The sequence below is a fragment of the Filicampus tigris genome, chromosome 18 (genome assembly GCF_054856515.1).
Source record: "Filicampus tigris isolate MCC_2025a chromosome 18, RoL_Ftig_1.0, whole genome shotgun sequence".
Taxonomy (NCBI): domain Eukaryota; kingdom Metazoa; phylum Chordata; class Actinopteri; order Syngnathiformes; family Syngnathidae; genus Filicampus; species Filicampus tigris.
In genome coordinates, this window is record NC_141234.1 from 3,534,459 (window position 1) to 3,552,988 (window position 18,530).

The following is an 18,530-nucleotide window of genomic DNA, read 5'->3' on the forward strand; positions in this document are numbered from 1 at the left end:
CTTATCTGGACTTGTTGGTTTTGCCTGCGCTTTCCTTGACTTTCACTCTGCCTCCCAGAATCCCCCCACCCCGCCTCCCCTTGAGCACAGATTGCACTCACATCCAGTGTATTACCAAAGCTCCGGGACCACCCACATGAAAAAAAAAAAAAAAAACCCAACCCACAGTCCCTGTGACCAAATCATCTTTAATAAGGCAAGACTGCTGATTGTGGATCCTGATCACAGGCCGCTCTCCGCCCGTACAAAGCCTCTCATTCCCTGCTCAGCCCAGCCCAGCTCGGCGCTCCTGCGGCAGCTAAGCTTGTTTTTGCGACATAGCTCTGGAGCAATCAGCCTGACAAGGCCGGCCCACTTCCCCCCCCCCCTCCCTCTTTCGCTCTCTCTCCGAGCCAGCCCAACCCCCCTCCCTTCCTTCTTCTTCTTTTTTTTTTTTTCTTCCAATATCGCACTTTGGTATTTCATTCTTTCCTTTCCCTCTGCTCTTTTCAGCTTTGTGTTTATGCCTCTGTCGTCCAGCTCTCTAAATTCTTGTTTTCTCCTTGCCTTGCCTGTGTTCTGCCTCCCCCCACTCCTCTTCCTCCTCCTCCTCCTCCTCCGCTTTCTCGTTGGCTCCCTCCTTCAGTAAATCAGCTTTCATAACGCTGTGCAGCAAAACAAGGCTGTGACGCTGGCTTATTCAGAGTGCGGGGCCGGTTTCCTGTTGCTATTCTGGGGCCCTTGCTTCCTGTGTCGACTTGTATTATTCAGATTCCCGGGCGCCTCTGGCTCGCTCACTGCCTCCCGTACCCATCCTCCCTCCTCATTCTACACCCCCCCCCCCCCACCAATGTGTGATTTTTAATTAATGTACTCGAGAAAATTCAATGTGCTGACAAAGTGTGTTGTTTAGCTTTTTTTCCCTCGCTCGGGTGAACTGGTTTGTCGGCAGCGAGTGAGTGAGCGCGCGCGCGCTCTAGTGTGAGCCTGTACATAGAGCACCCTCCCCCCCAAGCTCCCCCCCCCCTCACTGCCTCCCTTCTTTGCTGCTCACTCTCACACACTCTCCCGCGCCCCTCCCCTCTGCCTCCATTTGTGCTAGGCTGAGCTAGTTTTGCAGCACAAAGACTGTGGCTGACTGCAGCACTGTCTGTCTGTCCCCTCGGCGTTCTACCGGCTTTCTCTCCCCCCCTGCCCCCCTTCCCGGAACTCGCCTGGATGGATGAGAGGGTCCCCACAATGAAATTACCCCTCACTCTGCCAAATAAACCTGCGCTATATAATCCCCACCCCACCACCATCCCCCTGCTAGATATTAGGCGATTTTTGCAGCGCCCTCTAGACACCCGGAATGTGTGACAGCAGCGAGGGGAGGGGCAACGCCTCTCTGTAAAGCAGGCAGACTGGCTGTAGCCGCCCCCCCCCCCCCCCATCACCTCCCCTCCCCTAACCTCCCTGTCCACATCTCCCTGAGGCCCCTCCATCCCTCAGCTCTGTGAAGGCCAGAAGTCCTCAACGAAGGCTGGGCAGCTGCCTGCCTCGCTGGGGCATCTGTGCTCTGCTCTGGGACTCCCCATTACCATTGTGACCACCACAAAAGACCCCCCCAACACACACACACCATCGCCACATTATTCACAGCAACCAGAAGCCCCTCTCACACACACACACACACACACACACACATTCCCTCCCACCTCTATCCATCGGGCGATACACAGACTGCTGCAGTGTTTGTCCCACCTTTATTGTTTTGCCCACAGAGAACTCCAATTAGGCTAATGTGGAGCATTTAAAAAGTAACTCCTTACCTTTTGATCCCAATTTTCACCTGGGGGGGTAATCCCTTTTAGATGTTCTCCTCCAAACTTTTGCCTATTCACCCTATATTGTTCCACCCACGTGGCTGCCAGTGATGAAGTAGCGACGTAATGGTGACGTGTGTGTTTGTGTCTTTTCATCGTTTTATCCCCCTTGGTCCCCCCCCACCACCCCAAAGGGTTGTGAGGCACCTATCGGATGCTCCATATCGGTACGACGTGCCGAGTGTCCCATCTGCCTGTGTTGGATGTGAAACCCTGTAATGGCTGCTTCTTGCTGCATGAGGCAGGGGCCTTGCCTTGCCTTGCTTCTCCTCCTTTCACTGCCACTTCTTTCTCTCACAGTGGAATGGGAGTGCCCCCTTATGGTTGAGCTCAGCCCTGCAAAACCTCGCGCCCGGGCTGATTCGGGCCTCTACCGAAGCCTCTGCAGCCCGGGAAGGTCTGGGTTACCATCCGGCTCTTCGCGGTGCCGTTGTTTACACGCCGGAGATGATTTGTCATCTGTCGTGAGCGACAGACACTCCGGCGGGCTTTCACTGTGATCTTATTGATATCGAGTCATGAGCCGCCTCACAGGCTGCAACATAAAAGAAAATGGCAGTCTGAAGTGCTAATTGCCGCGTCAGAGTGCGTGACAAACAAACAGATGTGTGAAGACTTCGAGGTTGACTGGTTTTGTCCACCCCGCTTGCAAAGGCTCGGCCGAGTGTGTGATTGAATAAGTGGCGCCTTTTGAGGTGTCTCTCGTTCCGATAACGGACCTCCCCCCCCAAGGCTTCTTCTTCTTCTTCGTCTCCTTTTGTAGTAGCTTGACTGCGCAGTGACCCTGGCAAGCACACAGGGAGGCCCGGGAGTGAGCGACAAGACAGAGATGGCAACAGCCAGCCAGCCAGCAGGGGGAGGGGGGAGGCGAGGGGCTGTGTCGGCCCTAATGTGTCAAGCACGTGGATCGCGGTAACCATGGCAGCCGCGCAGATGCAAGCCATACCCCTCTCCCGCTTAAGCACATGAAGAGTTTTTTTTTGTTGTTTTTTTTTTTTTTAAGGCCTAGGTAGTAGACTGTTTGACTGACAGGTGAACTCTGACCAGGTCACGCCGGCCTCCTTAGCGCCAGATCTAGTTCCACGACTGGTCTGTGTCACACATTCCAGATATGTGTCATTATCTCAAGGCCGCTTACTCTCTGCTCCCACTTGCAGGCACTTAAAAAAAAAAAAAAAAAGAAAAAGAAAAGAGAGAGAGAGAAAATGAGAGCGAGTGGCTGGCTTGGCAGACTAATGGCTGTGGTCGGGCTTGACTGACTCAGTGAAGTAATCTGCAAATGGAATACATTAAGACAGGCGGAGGAGAGCGCACATGACTCAGGAGATGTGGAGAACACAGGAATTGGCCTGCGTCCATACAGCGATAATTGCGTTTCTCACCCACCCCCCCCAAATAAAACTGTCCTTAAAATTAATTTCTGCGTCTATTTATATTGTAAATCTAAATTTAAAAAAATAAATAAAAAAATAAGTCCCATCCCCTCTGTGGCTTCAACCATCACGAGAGTTTGTCGTGTTCCCGTTGTGAAGTTCCATGTTAGGCAGAGCTGGGGAAGCACAAAATGGCTGCCGCAGAGGGAAGCTTGAAGCTCTGCGGCGAAGGGCTGCAGATTTCTCCTGTCTGTGGCATCTTTTCTGCGCTTTTTACAATGTCATAAAAATAGCATTTAGTTGTCTGTGTGCGCGTGTTGTTGTTTTTTTACACGCATTTGTCACAACATCATTACCAGAGCATCGTAACTTGCGCTCACGCGGCAACCTCACCACCACTCCACTCCACCACCTCCACCGCGCTCTGATCCTCGCTACTCGCCGTCCTTTCCCTTCTAATTAAGACTGTTGAATATCACAGCCACGGACGCCAGCATTACTATCACCGCCAATAAGCCCCGCCACCACGACCGCACCGCTCCCTCCTCTGCCTCCTCGCTGTCCGGGCCTGTGCAGTCAGCAGAACTGGCCGCTGTGTGTGTGTGCGTGCGTGCGTGCGTGCGTGCAGTATTGAGCCGGGGAAAATCGATGGCTGCAGAGTGGGAGTGTGGAAAGCAGCGTTTGTTCCAGTGTGGGTTGGTGTGTACTACGCCTGCACCGATTGGGACTCTGGGACCAGAGCTGTCACTTATCAGGTGTTTACTTCATTTGAAAGGAGCGAGAAGACTTGTTTTAAGTAGCGTTGCCTTGACTTGGAACTGCTCTGCAAACAGACACGACTAGTAGCGCTTTCATTGTTCTTTAAAAGAATCGGCAGATGTTGACGTGTCATGGAGTAGGCATGACTATTCAATCTCGCTTTTGATTAGTAGAACTTGTTTGTCGTCAGAAGGTAGTAGACCTCGTTCTCCTTCGATCTGTTGTTGGCCTCTCCAAAAATCCAGAAAGCGGTGATCAGTTGCTTTTCCTCTGTGGAATTGGCAATTAATGGAACAGACATGACCAGTGGAGCTGGAAAAGAGGGAAATAATTAGCTGTTCTTTTGCGTAACTGGCATGCGGTGGAAAAGACACGACTGGTCGAGCTCATTTGGTGATGACGAGCCCCTTCTTGAAATTTTCAGACTAGTCGATCTCGTTTGTTGTGCTACCAAAAATGTGTCAGCAATTGTTTTTGTTTTTTTCACTTTGTCAGGCTTGTTGATTGCTTTCTAGAGAGAAAGGAAAAACATAGATCAGTTGCTTTTTCGTAGCGCCGTTGCTTTTCTTGTGTGGAATTGATGTTGGAGTTCTGTTGGTCCCTTGGCCAGTCAAGCTCATCATCAGAGCGGTTCCTGTGTGGAAAATGTCAGCTAACAAAAAGAAACATACATAGCTGAATTAACAATGGACTGAGATCAGCTGCTTTTCCTGAGCGAATTTAGCATGGTAACAGAGTTCATTTGTTGTCGTCCAAAACATCAACCGGTTTTCCTTTGTGGAAATGGCAGTTAACAAAGCAGACATGACTAGCCGACTAGCCGATTTTACTTAGCGAAATTAGCATGCCACTGAACACATTTGGTGTTCTCCAAAATCGTCAACTGGTTTTCCTTTGTGGAAATGGCAGCTGTAAGGAACAGAACAGACATGACTAGTCGAATGTGTTTGGAGACACATTTAGTCGGAGATCAGCTGCTATTGGCTCGTGAGATTAGCATATTATCAGAGCCAATATGTTGCTTTTTCTCTATGGTAATGGTAGCTTGTTTGTTTGCCTACAAAATGGAATCACTTGCTTCCCTTTGTGAACACGACAACAAGAACAGAGCCGACATGACGAATCAAGCCTGTTTGTTGACTCCCGCCTCAAATCCAGTTCCAACTTTCTACCTTCTCTCTTGCTCGTCGTCTGACTGAAGTATGTCAGGTTGTCGGCCATTTGCAACGACCCCCTACCGACAGGCCTGACTCACCTTTGCCCCCTGAGAGAGGTAGCGACACGAATTGACCCTTGACCCTTTTCGCCTCGGGGTCTCGGGCGGGCCAAGCAATGGAAATTGATGGGGTGTTTTTGGGGGAACAATGAAAGGACTCTTTTGAGGATGGCGGCTACCAAGGTGGTCATTGTGCTGGCCGGCAGACACATGACTGGTCTTGTGATGTCTCAGTGGAACTTGGGTGGGAGGCGGGGTTAAATGTCAGCCAGCGATAATGGTAGGTACAAACTTGGCTGTTAAAAGTTGTGGTTCTCAAAGTGGGGTCTGTGAGATATAGCCTCTGGGTCCCCCAAAATATTTGCAATGAATCATGTCGTAAAACTTCAAAAAGTGCGCGCCAGTAAAACAAACATGTTGAAGCAATCACTTCTCCCTCTTTTAGCTTAGTGAGGTGCAGGTGTTATTTTTGCTGGCTTGGTGTTGGCATCCTCACGTTCTACCACCAGTGAGTTTGTGTGCATGGATTCAAACGGTAGGCCTGGTGAGTGACGTGGGCGTCAGCGGGTGCGCCAACTTATTTCTACGCGCAGTGGTGCGTGCAACTGCAGTGGCATTAGTCAGTGTGGCAAAATACTACCTGCAAAGATTCAAGGTAATGATTTTGCTTTGACCTTTTTTTTTGTTGTTATTGTATTATTCAAACTATTTGATTAATCGTTGCAGCCCTAGTTATGTTTAATCGGCGTTTCGGATTTCGAGGGGTTTGAGAAAGCGGGTTCGAGAAACCGTGTTTGAAGGAACGAGTTGCGAAAATCTGTGAGCGGCTCCATTTTAGCGCCGAATAATGCAACATAATGGCCCTGGCTGCTCTGCGTCGTATGTTTCACCCGTGCAGGTCAGAGAGGCCTTGGCTTGTGCAGGCAGTCTGGGAGGGGAGGGAGGGGGGGTTTGGGGGGGCCAGGGAGGGGGGGGGGGGGTTGGGCGGCTGTATTGTGAATCAGCACTCTCCTCCTGTCGCTCCCTCTGTGGTTCCTCCATCAGGTCACATCCCCAAAATAGCAACGGGCACCGTTTCAAGTGCAAAAACTGCCGGCTTCAGGGGCCGCAGCCAGCCTTGCGAGTGTGTGAGATTTCTATGGGAATTGTTGGCCACCTTCCAGCCAATGCTTTTCCCTCCGCCTCCTCCTCCTCCCCCTCGCCTCCCTCCCCGCTTCCTCCGACGTGACTGGCAGATGAGTTTGCATTTCTGAGGAAGCACATGGGCCCCACGTGAGCAGCCGGCGTGTAAACATTCACCTTCACACAAGCGTGATTGTCGCTGGCCTTTGTGCTGATGGGCGGCAAGGCTCGTTAACAATGCCACATCGGTTTACAGTAATCCAGTGCAAATATCTTAGCCCTGAATAACGAAAAAGGACACAAGTCATTGACCTCAAACATTCCACAAACTATCATCCTTAAAAGTAAATGGCTTAGAGAAGTTTTTTTTTTTTTTTTTGATGCATGGGAAGTGCGCATATGCACGTAAATGCCGTGAAGACTCTCCAACACTTCCACTAACAACCCAGGCTAAACATAGCTCTTCCTTGACATACAAGGACTTGTGAAGTGAATTTTCAGAAATAGCACCAAAACGCTTTAAAAAAAAAAAAAAAAAAGAGGAGGTAAATTTGTGAGTAGTGAGCTACCATCTTTGCTGGGGTGACTGCACTTGTCTTTGATTCTCATTGTGAGCCACCCTTATGTTTGGCTGTGTGCTTTAACACACTTTTCCTCCCGGTGGACAAAAGGAAGCTTTGATTCGATGGAGGTGTTAAAATCACAACTGACGTCCGTGTGTGCCTTCCAGGATCTGTCAGGCTCCATCGACGACCTCCCCACCGGCACGGAGGGCGCCCTGAGCCCAGGCGTCAGCACCTCGGGGGTGTCCAGCAGCCAGGGGGAGCAGAGCAACCCCGCCCAGTCGCCTTTCTCGCCACACACGTCGCCCCACCTGCCGGGCATCCGAGGGCCGTCGCCTTCGCCCGTGGGCTCCCCCGCCAGCGTCACGCCCTCTCGCACCGGCCCTCTGTCCCCCGCCGCTGTGCCAGGTAAATAACCATGTCCAAATATTGTGAGTGGTGCTTTAAGACGACGACCAATGGAAGCAATTTTGATGCGCCTGACTAAGAAGTGTAAACAAAAACAACCACTCTGGCTAATTCCAAATGCATTTCCACTGAGGAGTTGACACAGCGTCAGATGATGCATGAAAGCAGGGTATATTTTGGAGTCCAAAGTGAACGCTGGCACACGCCAAAACACGAGCGCTCTCATTTGTAATTCATGAAGCGACTTGCCAGATGGGAACATTAAGTCTCCATCTACTATCACAATGCTTGTAAACCATCCAAACAGCAGCCAGTGTGTCAGTGGCGGGGTTACATCAGATGTCGTGTTATTTAGAAACCGCTGTTTATCATTATTCTAACGCTCATTTCATGTTGATGACGTTTGCGTGTGCTTACAGGTAATCAGATGCCTCCCCGGCCGCCCAGTGTCCAGTCAGACAGCATCATGCACTCTTCCATGAACCAGTCGGCCATGGCCCAAGACAGGGGTGAGTGTGGGGGGGGGATCCTTTAGATTTTTTTTTTTTTTTTTGTGTGTGGGGGGTGCGTTAATGCTTATCTGCAATGACACTCTAATGATGGAGCTTCCCAATTCTCGCCCTCTAGTGTACATGCGTAACGCACAGATGCCTCCTTACGGGTCCCCGGGACAACCTGGCCCTGCCTTATCTCCACGCCAGTCTTCGGGGGGTCAGATGCATAGCGGAATGGGACCCTACCCCCAAAACAACTCCATGGGAAATTACGGCCCTCAGGGGGGCCAGTACGGCCCTCAAGGTGAGGCCACACTTAAAGAGTAACACGGAGATGCTAGCGTAGTATCGACTGGAATCCCCCTTCAGGATGTGACTGGCCCATTATGCAGATAACCCAGATTTCCATTTTCCTCTCACTTTCCTGTACATATCAAATTATCACTTTGCTTTGAAGTCGGGAAGGCAGCTTCTGTGAACTTTGAAGAAGTTATCCCGGTGAGTCATGGCAACAGACCACCATGGCCTGATAAAGCCCCGCTTGTCATAACAGGCGGCACAGAGGTAAATTTAGAACTGGACCACAGAGACCGATCAGATCTAGTCTGAAGAAGCTCGACTGAGAGAGGTCCATCCACTTAAAATTCAGCTTTGAAAACAGTAGGCGGTCATAAAGCAAAGTCAAAGTGTGTGAAGTAGCTTGATAGTTGGAATCAGGCCGTCGATGTAAGCGTGACATCCCCGAAATAAGATGATTGATGAGTGTACGCCGACCACCTGGAATTTTATTTGTACTTCTATTTTTTTGTTTGGTTTACTGCTCACCATTTGCGACGACGTCCACTTGCCAGAGGCTGAAATGCACTGCACTTGTTATGGAGATAACAATTGCTGTCCATTGCAGGCTGATTGCTGAAACTGATATCTCTGAACCCCACCAAATTTTCTTGACCAAAAAAGTAGTGAACAGTAATAACGGCTATGGGTCTCTTGAAATGACATATGAATAGTCAAATAATCCCATTTGGTCTTTTTCGCCTGGCTAAAGTGTTTTAATGTCATACCTCCAGGTTATCCTAGGCCGCCCGGCTACTCAGGGATGCCCAATGCCAACTACCCAAGCGGCCCCGGCATGGGCGGCTCCATGAACCCCATGCCCGGCCAGGGCAGCGGGGCGCCCTATGGCAACATGCCCCCCGGCGGCAGAGTAGGCCCCGGCCAGATGGGCGCCAGGCCCTACGGTCCCGGCATGGGCTCCAACATGGGCAACATGCCTCCTCAGGTGGTATCAGGGATGTGCCCGCCTCCGGGAATGAACAGGAAAGAAAGCGGGCCCTCCATGCACCACGGACCCAGCAACTCCATACACAACAGGTGGGTGCAACGCAACAAGGCAAAATGTGACTCATTGCCTTTGCAGCGCAAAGCTTTCAGCAGAATGAGACTGTGCATGTGTGCGCTTTCTTTGCTGTGTGACCATGAAAAATGATCAGCTTTTCCCACGTGCTGTGTTTAGTTCGAGTACATGGCAGCAGACCAAGTACTTATCTGAGAGAGAGGGAGAGAGGTGGAGGGAGGTAGAGAGAGGGAGAGAGCGAGCGAGCGAGCGGATCAGTGAAACACACGTCCTTCCCAAGCGAGGATGCCAGATCAGCCTCCAGACATTCAGTCATCATGATTTTGGCAAATGCTAGAGTCACTCGATTTAAAAACGGTGCTATATTTTTTTCCCACAATGACAGAACAAAAGCAGAGTTGTTGCAAAATATAGATACGACGCTTGAAAAGATGTGTTGGAGGAGTTTTTAAGCAATGTGATTCTCTTCAACAGGCCACCTGGATACCCCATGTCCCAAGGCATGATGGGTTCAGCTTCCCCGTACGGCCCGGCCATGAACAGCATGCACGGTATGCTGAACCAGGGAGGTCCAGGTCCTTATCCAATGGGTGCAAATATGGGCAACAACACCCCCGGTGAGTACATGATGCATAGCTAACCGTTCTTGAGACGAGGCACCGACTGAATTTGTTGGCCATTTTAGGAATGGCTCCTGGCTCAGATTTTGGCATGGACAAAATCAACCAGGCCCAGAAGATGAACAACAAAGTGGACGGGACTCCTAAGACTGAATCCAAAAAGGTGGGCGTTTGCATCCTTGCAGTGATACTTTGTCGTCTTTTCTTTTTCTTTTTTTTTAATCCAACCCAATCTCCTATGATTCACCGCAGAAGTCCAGTTCTTCAACCATCACCAACGAGAAGATCACCCGCCTATACGAGCTCGGCCCGGAGCCCGAGAGGAAGATGTGGGTTGACCGCTACCTGGCCTTCGCGGAGGAGAAAGCGATGGGCATGAACAACCTCCCCGCCGTGGGGCGCAAGCCTCTCGACTTGTTCCGACTCTATGTGTCGGTCAAGGAGATCGGAGGCCTCACCCAGGTAGGCCGGGATTTCGTGGGCCCTTTGTGGTTTGCGCGCGCAGCAATCTTTGAAGCGCAACCTTCCCGCTGTCACCCGCCCAGGTGAACAAGAACAAGAAATGGCGGGAGCTCGCCACCAACCTCAACGTGGGCACGTCCAGCAGCGCGGCCAGCTCCCTCAAGAAGCAGTACATCCAGTGTTTGTACGCCTTCGAGTGCAAGATCGAGCGTGGCGAGGAGCCGCCCCCGGACTTTTTCAATACGGACACCAAAAAGAACCAGCCGAAGATCCAGCCACCCAGCCCCGGTAGGTACTAAACCGGCAGTTTGTGAGCGGACTCTTTCTTCCAAAGGTGGCGCAGGAAAATCGAAAGATGCAACTTGGATCACTTTGACATTTTGTGTCATTCATAGTTTTTAACATACTCAAACCAGTCCAGTGTGGGCAAAGCAGTTAAAGCTTAGTGATTACAAAAAGTCAAGGATTATTCAGGATTTTTTTCCAGAAGCCCTGTGTCACCAATAAAATAGATCTGCCCTTGCACCGAGCAGCGGCAGAATCACATCTCCACATTGAGAACCAAAACAAGAGCAATGTGTACTAAGATGACCTTGACATGGAGCAGAAAATAGCGCAAACACTCACGATTCCCTTTTTTTTTTTTTTTCCCTTTGGCTTTTTTTTTTCTCTTCCTACCCAGTGTAGAACGTAAGTAGCACAATGCAGGCAAGCAAAGCCGGCCGTGTCAATTAATAGTTTTGGTGTATGGCGCGGGCTTGCAAACAACTGCCATTTTTTTTTTTACACAAATGGAGCAGCAACACATGCAAACAGCACACTGGGAGAGCATACAACATTGCGCACAGGCCGACATTCTCTCTGCTCTGTGAAAACAATTAGCGGAGTTTACAGTAGCTTGGGACCTCTTATGCGTCGGCTTCTTGTTTTTAATTTTTTCGTCTCTACCAGTATAGCTCAGTGCTGCCTGGCATGTTGTGGCACAATGTGGTACTACATGGGAGGCTTGCAACTCTAATTTGGGACTGGCCTGTAGACTTTCAAAACCCATAAATGACTGCTTAAGAATCTACAGTGTAGTGGGGGGGGCGGGGTTACTGTACATCAGGGTTCTTGTCAACTGGCACTGGTTACGATGAAGGAAGGGGGAGGAGGGGTTTCATATTCGCCGCCTGATTGGTGTCTGGCCCAGGGCTACAAAGGAAACACTCCCTGGAGATTAGTACTGAGCCAGAAATGATGAATGGAGAGGCGTGGGGGTGGGGGGTGGAGGGGGGGTTGAATGCTGGAGTGTGTAAAAGTCACACAATTTCTCTGACTCTGCCCCCGCCGCACTTCTCCTCCCCCCCTTTCCTCCCTTGTAGAAGGGAAATCCCTGCCTGGGGGAAGGGGAGAGGAGGGGGGAGTTGGTGCGAGAGGCGCGATGGTGACGTGAGACATTGTGAATAAGCGTAACCTGGCAGTGACCCCAAGCGTGCATGTGTTGTGTGTGTGTGTGTGTGTGTGTGTGTGTGTGTGTGCGCGCGCGCGCACCGCGATTTAATGAATGGGAAGCCGTGAGTCATCAGACTCGAGTCCTGAGCAGGAGCACGATACTGTGCCTCACACACAAACACAATCCATCAGGCGGGCATCATGCGCACACGCGAGCGTCACCGTCTTGACAGCCCGGCCGGCCGTTTGTCATTGTCGGAGGTGAAGCTGTTTGCCCGGTGACTTCCAAAGAGATTGTGATGGAGGCTTTATTTTCGGAATGCCTGTTTAAATGCGTGTCCTCATTTTTGCAGCTGGTTCTGGATCGCTCCAAGGCCCCCAGACTCCTCAGTCCACCAGTAGTTCCATGGCAGAGGGGGGAGAACTGAAGCCTCCCACCCCGGCCTCCACTCCCCACACACAAATGCCTCCCATGCCCGGTGCCAGGTACGACTTGAACACGACACGTTTGCAAGAAATGGCTCAATTTACGGCTTTTTTTTTTTTTTTTTTTTTTTTACACTGAATGGCTCAAGTGACACAAATATTGTTTGGCTCTCAAGTGTCACAATGGGGGACAAATTTCACCTCTATTTACGGCTTCTTGTTTATAAATGGTGGTACTTGATGCATAGGATTTCTTTTGTTTGTTTTTAGGAGTAGCGTCAATTTGCAGGACCCGTTTGCCGACGGCAGCGACCCGGCATTTTCCCGAAGGAACGCCATGACACCCAATTCTCAGAACTACCAGCCCGGAATGGGCGGCCCCGACATGATGGGTCGGATGGGTCCCTACGAGTCCAACAAAGACCCGTTCGGAGGCATGCGGAAAGGTGAATGGTTCGACCAACTAAGTTTGATCACATGCTAAAAGAGAAACTAACCATGTGGGTTTTTTTATTTTTTTTTAATTATTATTTTTTTATTTTTTACTAAGCTGGGGAACAATTCATGCCACCCGGTCCTAACAGCGGGATGGGAGAACAGTACAACAGAGGCCCACCGGGACCCATGGGAAGTCTGCCAATGGGCCAGAGGCAACAATACCCTTACGGATATGACCGCAGGTACAGAGTCAACTGGAATTTCTTTTGAGGTAATTCTGTGTCCTCCAGCGGGCTCAATTAAATACATAAATGTAAACGTACAGGCAAGAGTCAAGCATGGGTCCCGAGGGCAGCATGGGGCCCGGGGCCGCTCAGCCCAACATGATGCCTTCCGGAGCCGACGCGGGGATGTACTCGCCCAGCCGACCGCCGCCCCAGCAACGGTAAAGACTGAGATTTGACATATAGATGTCAAATGCACATTTATGTTGTTTTGCAAGTGTTTGGATCATTTCCTGTGGCACAATGATGACAATTTCCTTGAATTGGTTGGACTTTTTTTTTATTACCAATAATGTATCTCAACACTGAAATTATTAAGGGACATTGTGTGTCATTTTCTTCAAGTGGATGTGCACACAACCATACAAGTTGCATTAAATATGCTATTGACAGGAATTAAAATTGTAAACAGTATTACAAAACATTTATCGGTAAACAGTACGTAATTTAATCTCTACTGCGCGATGAAAGTGACTTTTTGTGCTTGGGTCCCTAGACACGACTCCTATGCCAATCAGTACCCTGGCCAAGGGGCGCCCCCTGGTGGCCCATATCCAAACCAACAACCGGGAATGTTTGCACAGCAGCAACCGGTAAGGGTGTTCAGATTCCAAATAAGATTCAACATAACATGTGAAATTTTAAGGATTATAAAAAGCACGTCTGCTTCCCAACAGAACTACAAGCGTCCCGTCGACGGCGGCTACGGCCCGCCCGCCAAGCGCCACGAGGGAGAAATGTACAATGTTCCTTACAGCGGCCAGCAGCCGCCAGGACCTCAATCATCAGGTCCCCAGGGCCAGCAGGACATGTATAATCAGTACAACGCATACCCCGGAGGGGAGCGGAGACCCCCGGGTCCGCAGAACCAGTTCCCCTTTCCCTTCGGCCGGGACCGCGGATCGTCATCCGGTGGGCCCAATTCCCAGACGGCTATGCCGCCGCAGATGATGGCGAGCCCCATGCCCTCGGGTCCCGACGGCCCCCAGGGCCCCATGTGGCAGGGCCGCAACGAAATGGGCTACCCCAACTACCATAACCGCCAGGGGCCCCCCGTGCCGGGCCAGGCCCCCGGCTACCACGGCATGAACCGCTCCGAGGAGATGATGACGTCGGATCAGCGCATGAACCACGACGGCCCGTGGCCCGGCCACGTCAACCAGCGGCAACCTCCCTTCGGACCCGGCGCCTCCGGCCCGCCCATGACCAGACCCCTACCGTCGACTTATCAGACATCGCAGAACCATATTCCTCAGGTGTCCAGCCCGGCACCCATGCCGCGGCCCATGGAGAGCAGGACGTCACCCAACAAGTCGCCCTACCTGCATCCGGGCATCAAAGTGCAGAAAGCCGGACCCCCGGTGCCCGCGTCCCACATCGGACAGGCGCCCGTGCAGCAGCCGATGATGCGGCGAGACGTGGGCTTTCCTCCCGGCTCTGTGGAGTGCTCCCAACCACACCTCAAGCCACGAAGACGGCTCACCATGAAGGACATCGGTATGCAACGTCAACCTCCGAGGGTGGAAGTAATTGGCTTGTTCATTCGGTGGAAAATATTCATCTAAGTCCGTTTTAACTTTGAACTGTAGTAGAAGAGGGAAATGAACATTTAGTAATGACACCCAAAAAAAATGTATGAAATCATAATAAAAGGGGGGAAAAAACACTTGACTTATTTCTAGAATAAGTCCCAAGTGTAGTTTAAAAATAGGACAAAGGCAAAATAACTTTTTTTTTTTTTAAAAAGTTATTTACTCATTCTCTGCCAATGACATACATCTTCTAAGAATCCAGACATTCGGTCCCAGGTACATATTTAAAAAAAAAAAAAAAAAAATTCACATGGTAGGGTAAAGGAAGGGTCTGAAAATGGTTGCTAGTGAATGAATTAAAAATACATATTTTTTCTCAATGACAAAAAAATTTTTTAGGAATAGACTTTGAGGAGGGTAAAGGTACTAACAATAGAAAAAAATCTAAAGATTTGAATTAAAGATTGAAGTATCGTTTTGGTGTGTAAAAAACACTTCAGGTTTTAACACTTGAGATAATTTCTTGTTGAGGTTTTGTGTGAGATTAAATCTTGTGCGAGTCTCCGATGGGAAGGCAAAGAGAATGATACAGCAGTGAAAAAAATAAGAGAAAAATATAGGAAGAGAAAAAAGGGTATTTAAAATTAGATGCACTCTTTTTTTCAAAATATTTTTTTTTCTATAGTTTGAAAGGCTGTTAAAAATTCATGAAAGTAAAATAAAAATGAAGTTGACTTTGGGGGGTGGAAAATGCACTGAAAATCAATCAAATTCATTTTGATTCTGTTGTGTGTTGGCAGGCACGCCGGAAGCGTGGCGCGTAATGATGTCACTTAAGTCAGGGTTACTAGCGGAGAGCACCTGGGCCTTGGACACCATCAACATCTTACTCTATGACGACAATAGCATCACCACGTTTAACTTATGCCAGGTACGTTTCGTAAACCCGGCATGAGGAACTTGAGTGAAGGCTCAATAAAGGTTGGAGAACACAGCCAACAACTTGTTTTGCTTTTCAATTCGGCAGCTGCCCGGATTCCTAGAGCTGGTGGTGGAGTACTTCAGAAGGTGCCTGATCGAGATCTTCGGCATCCTGAAGGAGTACGAAGTGGGCGACCCCGGCCAACGCACCCTCCTCGACCCCGACGCCGCCGAAGACTCCGACGACGACATGCCGGCGCCCGAAGGGGAGGTCGTCGGCACGGACGAGGAGGAGGAGGACGAAGACGAGGAGCCGGGCGACGCCGGGGCGCGGGTGAAGGTGGAGGCGGAGGACCGGTCCCAGAAAGACGAGGATGAAGGCAGGGAGAGGGCGAGGGTCAAGGAAGCCGCTGCCTCGGGGTCCTCCCAGGAGCCCAACGCGGAGAAGCCCAGGCAGGCGAGCAAGTTCGACAAACTCCCCATCAAGGTGGTGCGCAAGAAGAACCCCTTCCAGGGTAGCCGCGCCTCCATGCTGGGCCAGCGGCAGAGCTTCGACAGCGGCCTGCTCCACTGGAGCGTGGGCGGCGGCGACATCACCGAGCACATCCAGACGCACTTTGAGAGCAGCGTCGGGCGCCCCAAGGCCCGCAAGCGCTCGCCCAAGGAGAGCAGGCCGGGGCGGGAGGCGCCGGGCCGGCGGGTCCCGGGGCCCCGGCTCCCGGAGCCGCCGCCGGCCGCCGGCGCGCCGGTGACCGCCACCATCGACGACGTGCTGTCGGCGCGGCCGGGCTCGGTCACGGAGGAGGCGGTGCGAGGCGGCGCCGAGGAGCAGAAGGAGAACGGCAAGTACCTGTTCAGCATCAACCCCGAGCTCCAGAGCCGGCGCAACGTCAAGATCCTGGAGGACGAGCCGCACAGCAAAGACGAGACGCCGCTCAGCACGCTGGCCGACTGGCAGGACTCGCTGGCGCGGCGCTGCGTCTGCGTGTCCAACATCGTGCGCAGCCTCTCCTTCGTGCCCGGCAACGACCAGGAAATGTCCAAGCACCCGGGTCTGCTTCTGCTGCTGGGCCGCCTGGTTCTGCTGCACCACCGGCACCCCGAGCGCAAGCAGGCGCCGGTTACTTACGAGAAGGAGGACGAGGAGGACGAGGGCGTGAGCTGCGAGCGCGACGAGTGGTGGTGGGACTGCCTGGAGGTCCTGCGGGAGAACTGCCTGGTGACTTTGGCCAACATCTCGGGCCAGCTGGACCTCTCGGTGTACTCGGAGAGCATTTGCCTGCCGCTCCTGGACGGCCTGCTCCACTGGGCCGTGTGCCCCTCGGCCGAGGCCCTGGACCCCTTCCCCACGCTGGGCCCGCACGGCTCGCTGTCGCCGCAGAGACTGGTCCTGGAGACCCTGAGCAAGCTTAGCATCCAGGACAACAACGTGGACCTGATCCTGGCCACGCCGCCCTTCAGCCGCCTGGAGAAGCTGTACGGCGCCCTGGTGCGGCTGGTGGGCGAGCGCAAGGTGGCGGTGTGCCGCGAGATGGCCGTGGTGCTGCTGGCCAACCTGGCGCACGGCGACAGCCTGGCGGCGCGCGCCATCGCCGTGCAGAAGGGCAGCGTGGGCAACCTGCTGGGCTTCCTGGAGGACAGCCTGGCTGCCACGCAGTACCAGCAGAGTCAGAGCACGCTGCTGCAGATGCAGGCGCACTTCGAGCCCACCAGCGTGGACATGATGCGCAGGGCGGCGCGGGCCCTCCACGCCCTGGCCCGGCTGGAGGAGAACCACTCGGAGTTCACGCTGTACGAGTCGCGGCTGCTGGACGTGTCCGTGTCGCCGCTCATGAACTCGGCCGTCTCGCAGGTCATCTGCGACGTACTCTTCCTGGTTGGCCAGTCATGACAGCCGTGGAGGTCCTCCTTACGTTCCCCCCGCGCACCCACTTTTTTGTGAGAACAACTTTTGACTGTCCTACGTTTTTTTTTTTTGTTTTGTTTTTTGTTTTTTTTTAATTTATGCAAAATCACCTCGGATTCCACTGTTTTTCTCCCTGTACCGCGAAAAGGAAGGAATTCCATGAAGTAGAAAGATAACCGCAGGAGACAAATGGATGGGGACGCCACGCCCCCCCCCCCCCCAGTCGCCACCCTCCCCCCGACCCACCCCACGCTTAGCCCTGAAAGGACTTGTTTTTTAATGAAAATAGAAAAATGTCCAGAAAAAAAAATAACTGTAACCAAAGTTGCTGTCTCGTTTACAGTCAGTTTTGGGGATGCTTGCTTTCTCCCCCCGAGGACTCGGGATTGCTGTAATGCTCTGCCCCCCTTCCCCGCCCTACACACACACACACACAGGAACCACATTCGGGGGGCGGACTTGTGTGCTCTCCTGTGCAGTAGATTGTAGGACTGTTTTTTTTTTTTTTTTCCCCTCCCTGTACTGTACACCTTCAAAGAAAGTGTCGACATACTGTAATAATACTGTTTCACACTGAGATACGCCGACTCGGCAGCAAACTGTAGTTTTTATGTCGAAGGCGACGACGATGACGACGGCTAACACCCCCGCCCCACCCCACCCTCCAAAGTACGGTGAACCTACAACACCCCGACCTCTTCTTCTCTTTGTCCCTTGATTGTATGACTTGTACTAGGACTGGTCCTCGGCGCTAGATCCAAGCAGACCCACCCGGCTGCGCTGTATATATACCATGTTGTACATGAATTACGCAACCCTCTCCATCTCTTTCTTTCTCTGTCTCTCTCTCTGTCTCTCTCTCTCTCTCTGTCTCTCTCGCTCGCTCTCTCTCTCCTTTTGTTTTCAGTTCTGTCGCTTCACCGTTTTTAAAGATTACCACTTAACACACACAAGACACACGAGACTGTCTGGTGCGGCTGTAGAGAATATAACGAGAAAAAAAAATATCATGTCTGAGTAACAACTAGACCTTGATGAAGAAAAACGTTTTTTTTTGTTTGTTTTTTTTCCCAGTGATGCGGATTCTGCATATTTGTATTTCAGATGATGTAGCTAAAAACTTGATGTAAATTTCCCCCACTCCCCTTTTTTTTCTTCCCCACCAACCCACCTGCCCTTTTTTTTTTTGGCTCAATGAATATCATTTATTCAGTATCAAATCTTTATACTATATGTTCCACGTGTTAAGAATAAATGTACATTAAATCTTGCTAAGAGCTTTGCTGTGGATTTATTCAGTAGCAATTGAAAGTGGTATTTTTTGAGGAAATGTGGTACCGTGTTCCACTTGAGGGATAGGGACCAAGCTCT

At 51.4% G+C, this 18,530-nt stretch overlaps 1 protein-coding gene across 2 annotated transcripts in view; it reads left to right on the plus strand.

Annotated features, from left to right (window-relative positions):
• The window catches only part of arid1ab (AT-rich interactive domain 1Ab), a 41,146-nt gene extending 22,717 nt beyond the window's left edge, over nt 1-18,429 (plus strand). For both annotated transcript variants that reach the window (XM_086014993.1, XM_086014994.1), the window contains 16 exons: nt 7,045-7,285; nt 7,705-7,794; nt 7,913-8,083; nt 8,850-9,153; nt 9,611-9,753; nt 9,822-9,919; nt 10,009-10,218; nt 10,302-10,506; nt 12,006-12,138; nt 12,349-12,524; nt 12,629-12,758; nt 12,842-12,961; nt 13,297-13,393; nt 13,478-14,297; nt 15,133-15,263; nt 15,360-18,429. In XM_086014993.1, coding sequence (XP_085871119.1) covers nt 7,045-7,285; nt 7,705-7,794; nt 7,913-8,083; nt 8,850-9,153; nt 9,611-9,753; nt 9,822-9,919; nt 10,009-10,218; nt 10,302-10,506; nt 12,006-12,138; nt 12,349-12,524; nt 12,629-12,758; nt 12,842-12,961; nt 13,297-13,393; nt 13,478-14,297; nt 15,133-15,263; nt 15,360-17,144 — 4,854 coding nt within the window. In that variant the 3' untranslated portion in view covers nt 17,145-18,429. The remainder of the gene's footprint in view (nt 1-7,044; nt 7,286-7,704; nt 7,795-7,912; nt 8,084-8,849; nt 9,154-9,610; nt 9,754-9,821; nt 9,920-10,008; nt 10,219-10,301; nt 10,507-12,005; nt 12,139-12,348; nt 12,525-12,628; nt 12,759-12,841; nt 12,962-13,296; nt 13,394-13,477; nt 14,298-15,132; nt 15,264-15,359) is intronic.
• Nucleotides 18,430-18,530: the final 101 nt, after the last annotated feature.